This window comes from Acomys minous, assembly GCF_964271855.1.
Source record: "Acomys minous genome assembly, chromosome: 15".
NCBI classification, from domain to species: Eukaryota; Metazoa; Chordata; class Mammalia; order Rodentia; family Muridae; genus Acomys; species Acomys minous.
The window spans coordinates 56280226-56291619 of record NC_140497.1 but is presented as its reverse complement, the minus strand read 5'-3'; the positions used below and the strand labels follow the sequence as shown (position 1 = coordinate 56291619).

At 35.4% G+C, this 11394-nt stretch overlaps 1 protein-coding gene across 1 annotated transcript; it reads left to right on the top strand.

The window, feature by feature from the left end:
* Nucleotides 1-9585: 9585 nt before the first annotated feature.
* LOC311584173 (putative olfactory receptor 2B8) lies at nucleotides 9586-10536 on the top strand (the record flags this gene model as incomplete). Its single annotated transcript, XM_084758286.1, has 1 exon — nucleotides 9586-10536. The coding sequence occupies one exon, from the start codon at nucleotides 9586-9588 to the stop codon at nucleotides 10534-10536; it is 951 nt and encodes a 316-aa protein (XP_084614412.1).
* Between the last annotated feature and the right edge of the window lie 858 nt (nucleotides 10537-11394).

Genomic DNA, 11394 nt, shown 5'->3' with positions numbered 1-11394 from the left:
ATTTCCTTCCTACTTTTCCAACTATACATGAACTAGATCATTCTAAATTATATGATAGTGTTACAGGAAGACAACATTGTCACTTTCCTTCCTGGACATTGGATTCATGTGAAAAGGCCCTTTATATTCTGTGTGGCACCTTTTTCTGTTTTTTGATATAACTCATGACACAGATGACTAATTTGGGCTTAAGTTGACAGTTGTCCCCTAAGGCAATATGTTTTTAGGAGTAATAATTTGCCTGAATCCCACATAGAACCTTTGAATTTAAGAGAAGGAAGCCCCATCATGGCTCTTCATCATTTATGCATTAAAAAAGGGTTTTTCTTTCATAGAAAGTCTAGAGAGTCTGATTGATGTATAAATAACTTTTTTTGTGTGCCAAAATTGTCCTAGCACTAAGATAATAAGTCAGGCTGCTGTAAAGCACATGTGAAATCATAATGTGTTTTTGGTCTAAAGCCAATATTTGAGCTTTTAAGAGGAATAGGTCTTGGACCAGTAATAACCAAAATTCTGGAAGATATTGGCAGAGCCTGTCTCAGCAGACAGTCAAGGATCACCATGTTGCTGAACTACATCATTCCAGACATTCTCAGAAGAGCAGCTAAGCAAATCATTCCATTGAAGAGATAAAATGTGTGTTTAACTCTTTGGCTTCTCCAATGCTTATATATGTGCTCACAAGACCTTTGTACCCTCTACATTTCACCATTTCTAAGTTTTAAAAGAAAAAGTAGATGTACCAGCATGGTTGAATGCATTGCCTCTCTGTGGTGAGTCTAATTAATTCAGGCAAGCACAAGAGAATTAAAAACAGCTAACCAAGGACCAAAGAAAGTGGGAAATGTTATTACCTTTGATTACCATTCAAAGGCCACTTAACAGACTTTTCTATCTCTTTGTAGAAATCATTTGACTATCAATAGTATGAGAAAAATATGACACATTAAAACAACACATAATAGCCTGGCGTGGTGGCGCACACCTATAATCCCAGCACTTGAGAGGCAGAGGCAGGTGGATAGCTGTGAGTTCAAGGGCAGCCTGGTCTACAAAGTGAGTCCAGGACAGCCAAGGCTACACAGAGAAACCCTGTCTTGAAAAACCAAAAATTAAAAAAAAAACACATAGCAGGAAATTGTTGACAATCAAAATTATGATTGAGCAACAAATAATCTTTAGTAACTAGTTTGTAAAATTGTGGTCTTCAGTTGACCTATGTCTTGGTGGGTTTCTGCTCAAGTTTTTGCCCTAATATTAGTAGTTTTACTAATTATAGAGGCCATGTTTGAGACTTCATATTTTTCTAAAGTTGCCTGTATTTTGTTTTGTTTTGTTTTGTTTTTTAAGTAATTTACTCAGATTACATCTCAGCTGTTATCCCCTCACATGTACCTTTCCATTCCCCCTCCCTCCCTCCTTCACCCTCCCCTAGACCTGTGACAGAAGAGGAGCTCCTCCCCCACCATATGATCACAGCCTATCAGGTCTCATCCTTATAGTCTGCTTAGCCTTTCTCTGAGTGCCACCAGGCCGCCTCAAAAAGAAGTGGTCAAGAGACTTGTGTTTTTAACCCAGCAACTATTCCTGGGATAAGCATTAAAATCATAAAAGCAATCCTTACCACAGGAAAGAAAACCATCTTTTCTCTTATTACAGTTGTGTCCTTTACTCCACACACACCTCCACAACAAAAGGCATTTGGATTCTGCATTGATATGCTTAGAGATAACATGCAATACAGCCATTTGGGGGTGGGGTTTGTCATATAGTGTTTTTAATTCCCCAAATTCAGCTTAAAGACTTAAGAGTCTTGATGCTTCCTCAAGTTATCCCTCTTTATCAAAGGTCAATGTTCTCTCATTATGTCAAACATCTGTGTGTCAAGACAGTTTTTTTCTTAGTTCTTCTTTATATTGAGCATCACTATCTGGAGCTTTCTTAAACACTTTATTTGTAAGTCATAATATAAACTATTCACTGGTGATTAATTCTTAGCCATATTTGTTTTAATAAGTGGAACAGAACTTGATGATAAACTTTGGGCCTCAATGACCGTTGGCTGCAGTCTCAAGTTAGTACATTTCATAGCAACATAGTTATGTTATGTTTGAAAAATCCTGATATGAAAGGAGGTCAGGAGGAAAAAGAAAAAAAGAGAGAATATTCCAAAACAAATGAGTAAGAGAAAGGCTGCAATCAGTTACTCCTGGCAGGGACATCAGACCCATTCCAGGACGCAGAGGTCATTGTCTCGGGTTGTGCAATAGCATTTGTCATGCTGGAGGGGTCATGACAACATAATATAAAATGCCTCTCCTGTTATAATTATCTATTCTGTATGGCCTCAGAAGCCAATAACTGATACAATGAGACTGAAGTGTATTGTAAAGCTGCAAGCACTACACTGGGCAGAATCTAAAGTACTACTCATCTACTAGTAAGTTAAAATAAACTCCTCTAATCCTATGTCCTTGTAACCTACATATCCAATCTGCTTCTCTTTGGGTGGCTTCACTCCACCAACTATCAACTGTCAACCCTCCCATCAACTGTCCTGCTTCCGGCTCTCCTCTCCGCTCTTTGATGCCCCTTTCCACTTCCTGTCCCTTTGCCCAGCTGATTAGCTAAACAGTGCTTTACTGAGAACTGCTACATCCATTCAGGGCATTCCTACACACATACACATACACACACACACACACACACACACACACACACACACACACACTAAACTATATACAGCAAGAAGAACCACAAAACAGAATTTATATTAATGTTACACTCATAGTATTTTGGCTATGCATAGATATTCTTGTCTCAGCCAGCCCCACAGTTATTGTCATGTAATGAGATTAGCAATACATGTTACCTGCTTGTTCCACAGTTTGAATTCATGTAAGTATAGACTGACTTAAGTTAGCAGTCTCCCTTTCATACAAGTCTTTTTTATTTTGACCTCTTTCAAAGAAGAAGTAAAATACTACTATTACCAAGGAAATACAATCATTATCTAATTGAAATCTAAACAACATTGTATAGTTCTAAATATCATTCTCTAGGCTCTATGGTGCCTTATGTATAGGCCAGGCTGATACCTGTTTCCTGCAAAAAAAATGTATGTAATGTTTAGAGAAAAGCCAGTTGCCCTGAGCAAAAGAAGAGGCAATAAGCTTTAAATAAACTTACGCATACCCTAGGCATATTTTACCTGTTTTTTGTTGTTGTTGTTGTTGTTGTTGTTGTTGTTGTTGCTGGTGCTTTTGTCTCATGCCTCTTCTCCATAGAGGGTGGATGCTTCCACCTTTTAAGCATTATCAATTGTACCTTTGGGTTTCTGTTACCTAACTAGGCTGATGTTTACTTTGTCACCTTTAAATCTTTTTGTATCAAGTGTGACTGCCACCTGCCCTCCATGAAGGTGGCTCATGTTTAGAGGGATAAGCTGGCTGCCAGAGCAGCCTCAACTGAGTCAACATACAAAGGCTTTTCAACATGGGAGGCATACAGCTTGCATGTCTGTCTCCCTGACCAACCCCGGTTCTTATATTGACCAACAGAACATATTTCTTAGGCCAATTGCCCTTTGGCACCAGTTATCCCATGGAAGCTCCACTCTTAAGGAGATTGGCTCACCTTTTTACAGCACTGACATCATTTTTCCTTACATAAACCAAAGATTGATGCATATCCACCTTTAGATCAGTAAGGACATATAATCTATCATTAAGAAAAGGGAAATTACAAAGTAAATTTAAAGAAAAATTGTCATTTTAAATCCTAGGCTGTCTCTGTAAGTAACTTATCAGTGGGGGGTCATGCAGTGACTTACTGTGGAGACCAGCTGGTCTAGAATTCACCAAGATCCACCTGTCTTTGTCTCCACTGTGTTAGGATTAAGCATGTGTGGCAACACCATCCTACTCAAATATTTCATCTCAATTCTAGTCAAAAGCTTCAGAAATCTCAAGCAAAAATAAAGCAAGTTAACAAAAAATTCTAAATCTTGGGTCAATTGTGCTAATTTAGGCTGCAGTTAATGAAGCCTTGTCCATCATTCCTTGGAGTTCAGTTTTTGCTATCTTGCATAGGTGATCCTTTCCAGGAAGAGCTGACAAACACCTTGCTTTGAATTATAGCCACTATCAACTCTCTTCCTTCTTCCATTCGCATTGTTGGTAAATAGCCTCAAATCTCTCAGCTTCCTGCCTTTCTTCCAGAACCCTTTGATAGAGAGGGTATGAAGAAGCCTGACTATCACTAAGCATATTGTAAACAAATCTATAAAAAAACAAAAGCCAAAAGTGTCCAGGAGCCTGCTGCCATAGCAGATTGGAGAGAAACCATAGCAGCCTCTATTTTATTATTTTTTTAGGCAGTTAGCTCCATTCTCAATGTTGGTTTAGAAGAATGCCAGCTTCTTTTTTTTTTTTTTTTTTTTTGGTTATCTCTTTGGGAACTTATTTCCTCCATCCAGCTATGACAAAGTATGGTTTTTCAAGGGTGTATATACATTAAGTTCATTGGGCACCAATTTGTTGCACTTATCTGTTCTGTATGGCCTAGGAAGGCAGTAATTGATACAATGAGACTGAAGCACACTGGGCAGAATCTAAACTACTACTAGTAAACTAAAATAAACTACTCTAATCCTATGTTCTCATAACTTATATATATCTGTATCTGCTCCTCCTCGTGCAGCTTCACTCCAACAGCTGTCAACTATCAACCTTCTTGTCAACTGTCCTGCTCCTGGCTCTCCCCTCCTCCCTTGAGAACCCCGCCTTCCACTGCCTGTCTTTCTGCCCAGCTGATTGGCTAAACAGTGCTTTATCGACAACTGCTACATCCACTCAAGCCATTCCTCCACACTCTCCAAATTCATATTCAATCACAAAACTCTTAATTAATCACAGAAAATTTGAGCAAGCAAAACAAAACCTACAGCCTGATTTCAAAATACATTGCACAAGCGTAATCATCAAAACATTGCATGAACGTGCAAGTAAGCACTTAGAATAATCCAAAGATAAGTCCTAGTAGATTATTGAAAATATTATATTGACATAAGGTAGGATTAGATTAAAATAGAGTGGGACAGAATTTGTAGTTATGAAATTGAATAGTCACTTTGAAGAAAAAAGGGGTAATCCAGTCACACAAAACATAAAAGTCAAATTACTTTAAATTTTATTTACAGGTAGTGAAAAGTTCTTGTTGTATGTAATTTTTCTACTTATGTGAAATAATATAAATGTAAATGTCAATAAGTAAATAAATAAATTTTTTTTAAAAAAGGAAAAGATTTTCACCCTCACAGTATAATGCAAATGAAATTGGTGATAGTTTCCTTGTACACCAAACAAAACAGATAAATATTTATACAAAACATGGCACTACCAATCTAGGAGACTTTTTGAGTAAATGGAGATTGATAGTTTGGAGTGTAAATTATTTCAACCCTTTTGTAACCTGCTTAACAGTCTTTATTAAAGCTATCTATGCTTTAACATTTTGATGAAAACTTTCATATCTAGATTTAGCACAGAATAAAAATCATGCATTTTTTCACTAAACAAGAAAGTATTTTCAACATCATGTACCTCTAAATGTAACCCAAAGTAACAATTGCACACCTTCTGTTCATAGGTGGAGAGAATAAGTGATATATGAAATACATAAGCCAGTCACAATTTGTATTAATTATGTGCTGCCGATTAGCCAAATTTCAAGGGCAGGCAGCTGTAAGGCTGCTTCAATAGTGTTTAAGGCCATCCTGACTGGGCAGAAACTTGGGTAGCACTGATAGTGAAAAACAGGAGCTGGGGCATCTTCAGATTTGAAATTGCCCTTAATTCTGGAATTATCAAGAATGTGCATAACACAAAAGGATTAGAAACACAAAAAAGTTATATAAAATGATTTACTATATAGGAAGTAAATCCCAGTGGAAGAATCACATAGAATCCATGCCTGGTAAATAATTCATGCTGCTATTTTTCATATTTTCCCCTATGACCAAGTTCTTTTTACCATGAATTCTGTTTAATTGCAACAGAGAGACTGTATCCCTAAGATCAAAATTTCTATCACTCCCAGCCCTGATGTCACTAATCTACAAGAGTTAAAAGACAAATTATAGGCAAACATGACTTATAAGATGATTACAATCAATTTTGTGATGAGATTTAGATATAATTAAGATTCTGATCTGCAACAGAAAAGATTATTGACTAGAAAGTGAAAAATGGAGGTAGACTAAGGACAGAGCTCCAGAGAAGTACAGAGAAGACCATTGACTTAAAGGTGAAAAATGGAGCCAGACTAAGAAGTGGGACCCAAAGAATCTTAGAAACATCTTCCATTAGGATGAATGGCCAGAATTCTAAAAGAGGTGATATTATTTTTATTTATGTTTATGGTTTTCAAAGTATTGCTTAGTGAACCGTAATGAAACAAAAGCATTTGTTTTATAGATAGGGACTTTAGGCAACATGAGAGAGAGTCACAACAGGTATTGGGAATTATCCATAATCCAACTAATTTACAATAAAGAAAAACAAAATCATTTTAAATTCAAACCTTATGAGTATGATATTTAGGTTAGATTGTTTACTAATTTAATTCAACAGGAATAGTCAAGTGAACAATAAGAAAAATATGCCAGGCGATTTATCTGAAGTATGAACTGGCTTTTATGTACAAACCAAAGTAGATTTCATATGAAACCAACTTATATATTTGGAAAATAATTTAAATAATCAAGAAAATGAATCCCTGTTTATCAAGAAGTCATACATCTTTCTATATCAGCTTTAATCTGGGAAGAATTGCCATTGAGCTTTAGGAATTCTACATGTTTTATTAGCACTGATTATCCACTACGTACCTTGCAAATGCCTCTGTGAGTTTATTACCTTGCTAGTTCATTAGAAAAAAGCAAAACAAGGTCAAAAACAAGTTCCCAGGAGCTTCCTACCCAGAGCAATCTAATCATTTACCTCATTCACAGCTAAGTCATTATCTGCTTAAAAGCTAAAAAGGGGCAATTTTTTCTATGAATGAAAGCATAAGAAAAAAATTGATAATGAGTCTTTCACCTCTTTTCATGACATATCTCATGTTGATCTCAGCTAAATCAAACAGGAATGTTTATTGCAATTTTCAAGAGAAAGATATATTTAATCAACATAATCTGGTAACTCAAATTATACTTAGAATGTCCATCTCAATTTTTCAAACAGTTCTACTTACATCTACTATGAAAATGGTGAATAATAAAGGAAACTGGTGACTAAAACACTCTTCATCATTATGGGATAATAATCACTTTGAAATTTTTGTTTTGATCCATTTCTACTCTCTTACATCATTTCATTGAATTTCTACAATATCCTCCCTAGGCAGTTATTCAGTTCTGAGGGATATACTGTTACTAAGATAAAATACATGAACAGTTTTTCTAGTTCAAGGAACAGCTCCTGATGATCATGGATCCTGAAAGAAAAATGCTAATCCACAATGTCAAGTATGACAAACATCAGTAATAAGGACTGCAATGTTCCTTGCAGGGGAACTATGTTTAATCACATCCATTGCAATTGGTTAATGGAAGAAAACACACGATCACTAAACGAAATGTGGAGAAATAACATTTCTAATAATATGAAAGGCAAAGAAAACATTACTGGCTTTAATTTTTGTGTTTTTCTCATTCTTTTTTACTGTACATATATCAAAAATATGAGAAAAATTCCACATCTTATATTGTCTTGCTTTATGTAATAAGATATTGTGAAATAATTACTTTTGTTCATTGCACACTAGCAGCATGTAATATCTGACAGAACTAGAGTTGAACACAGGTTACTGGGGTGTTGGAGAGGTGCAGAGGATTTGAGACAATGAACAAAGGGAGAAATTTCAATGAAATAAGAGAAATATGTCCAAGACCTCTATCATACAAAGGTGATAAGATACCTTCCATTATTGAAAATGCAACATAGCCGATGTAAACTGTTTTCAAAAATAATTATAAAGATTCAATTTCATATGAATGTTAAGTCACTATATTTATTCATAGTACAACATATATTTTTAGTCATTTTATAGACAGTATGTAGAACTTTATCTGTAAAAATAGAATAATAATAAAAAACATATTCACTTAAAACTGTCCAAAATTCTACAATATCTGAAGAAACTGTTCCAAAATTACATTAAATATCCCTAGAGAAGTTACAATTTTCTTACCAAGAGTCACTTTATGTATGATAATGATTGATATTTAACAGTAATATTTATATTTATATAATCTTACACTTCAACTATGTAATTTGACATAAATTTTCTCACTTGAACACTGTGTTTATTTTATACAAAGGAGACTTAACCACACAAAGTACATATGTGTGCTATCAATTGCATATGTTCATACAATCACATGTTTGACAATTGTCACAACACAGGCAAGCACCAGAGTTTAAAAAATATTCTTCACATTTTCCCACTTTGCTGCATAAAGCTCAACATGAAAGCGCATATTCTAGCACAGAAAAGATTCTGTAAAGGTAAAGCCTAATGTCAAGAACATTTGGGAGAATTTCCTTATGTAGAAGTGTGATTAAATGGGAAACAATGAGACCATCTCTAGAAACATTTATTTTTGTAGTTTGTGTTATTTGATTATATATAACATATATTATACATGTTATATACATTATATGATACAATATAAGTATATATGTGTGTATTTCTTGACATAAGCAAAATGAAGGACACATTTTAGGCCATCAGTCTTAGTCACATTAATTCCTACTTATCCTGTAGTTAAACATCATCATAGATTAATTCCACATACACATTGTCCTAAGTCTTAGAAGTTTTTTTTACATTTTGTCTTAATTATAATGACCAGAAAAGAGATTCTACAATAAACAAGTGACTTCTTCATCATCAAGTTATACTGCCTTTCATTGGCAGCAAGTTCCATATTTCATGATACAAAATTATTAAGAACATGTAGGAAAATAAGCTCAATTGAAAGTATTAATGTTCAAAAATATCTTGAGTAAATTACAAACTTAGCAAAGCTTCAATGAGTTTTTGTTTTCATATTCTTCTGTTTTAGTAGATCCAACATCAGATAAAAGCATCTTATAATACATCTTTACAATATTTACATTTTATTTGTTTATTTTTTTTTCCTTTGAGGGACTGGGAGAGCAATGGGGAGAGACAGAGCCTCACTCTGCAGCCGATGCTGGGCTTTCTCTCACAAAAATTCTCTTGCTTCAGCCTTCTTTTTATTAGGATTACATATGTGAGTCACCATAGTGGTACTAAAATTCTTCACTTATTAAAACTGTGGATAAAAGAACAACTGACAGACTACATGTACTGATATATATGTTAATGATATTTTTCTTACTGAGGGAATAAAATGAAGTGTATTCATGCTTTTATTTGTTTCAGCGTCCCTTCGTCAGTTTCTTTATTGCATGAGACATTAAGTTTTAAGAACAGGATAACCAGGACATCCAAATTCTAGTACTGATATTTCCAGCAAGTGGACTTGCAACAATGAGAAGGCTCAATAACACCACCCGTCACACCAACGGCTTTATTCTGGTAGGCTTCTCTGAATGGCCCCAACTGGAAATGGCTCTCCTTGTGGTCGTTTCCATTTTCTATATAGTGACCCTCTTTGGGAATTCAGCTATTATCATTTTATCTCGCCTTGATCCTCAACTCCACACCTCCATGTATTTCTTCCTGGCCAACCTTTCATTTTTGGATCTCTGCTATACTACATCTACTGTCCCCCAGATGCTAATAAACATACAGAGCCATGAGAGAAGCATCAGCTATGTGGGCTGCATAGCACAACTGTTCATCTTCCTTAGCTTGGGGTCTACAGAATGCGTGCTTCTCTCCGTCATGGCCTTTGGTCGCTATGTAGCCATTTGCCACCCTCTGCGCTACACAGTTATCATGCACCCTAAGCTATGCCAACAGTTGGCAGCAGTAGCCTGGGTAACTGGTTTCAGCAACTCCTTGGTGCAGACAGTGTTGACTTCTTTATTACCTCGTTGTGGCCAATACCACCTAGAGAACTTCTTCTGTGAGGTACCCACCATGCTTCAGTTATCATGTGTTGATACCTGGGTCAATGAGGTAGAGACGTATGCTGCTGTGGTTGTCGTAAAAGTTATCCCTCTTGGGTTAATTCTTTTCTCCTACATCAACATTGTCAGAGTAGTCATAAGGATACAAACTTCTGAAGGTCAAAAGAAGGCCTTTAACACATGTGGGTCTCATCTTCTAGTGGTCGTTATGTTCTATGGCTCTGCCATTAGTGGATATGCATACATGGCACCCAAGAGCAGCTTGGCCAAACTGAAGGGCAAGCTTTTGGCACTCTTCTATGGGCTCATAAGCCCAATGCTGAACCCTCTTATCTATACCTTGAGGAACAAGGATGTCAAAGCAGCAGTGAAAAAGGTACTGGGAAGAGAACAAGAGCCAAGGTAGAACGTGGCTTAGGCGAAAACAGACTCTGTTCTAATCCAGTCCTTGGTTCCATAGCACATTACCAACAGCCGTCATTCTTCTAGCCAGAAATGCGGAGTCTGCTTGTGTCTACTCGTTATTGATTATAGGTATTGTTCAAATAGTTCAACAAATACAAAAAATAATTAATACATACATATTTGAGGAAAAAACAATTCTTGTTAGAAAATATTGTTCCGGCTAACAAAATTTTAAAGATATTCTTTCCTACCATCTAAAATTAAAAGTGATGAAAGAGTACTTTAGGAACTTTTTCTTAAAAATCAGAAAGACATCTGCTTGAAATATAGTCATTCTGAGTCATAAACAACCAGAATGAATGTGTCATTTCTCCTTTCAAATATTTTGCATATTATTAAGATAAATTTTTACATTTAATATCTTAATCAATATTTTGTGGTTATCTTCTTGATGAGTAGGTGGCTGTGGTAATGATCTCCACTGCTATGGGCAATGCTGAGGTCCACATGAAATGCTTCTGGTTATGTTACTGGCCGTCTCCTTTTGACTATATTTTTAATTTCATATTGTAATGGTATAATAGATTTATTTCCATTGTGATTTCTGCATATAAAGAACACAGAGTAATAGACTGTATAACATAATTGTGTATATACTCAAATGATTTTTTGTTCCATTGCTCAATAACACATAGGAATTATCATTCAATAAAATCACCATTACAATATCTGTTATTCAATAATATCAAGGTTATTATTAGGTCTAAGTCATTATTTTCCTTCTAATTTCTTTGGAGGGAATATTCATTAATTTTATTTAGGGGGAAGTTTTAAATTTTTTTAAGTCTTTTTTCATAGA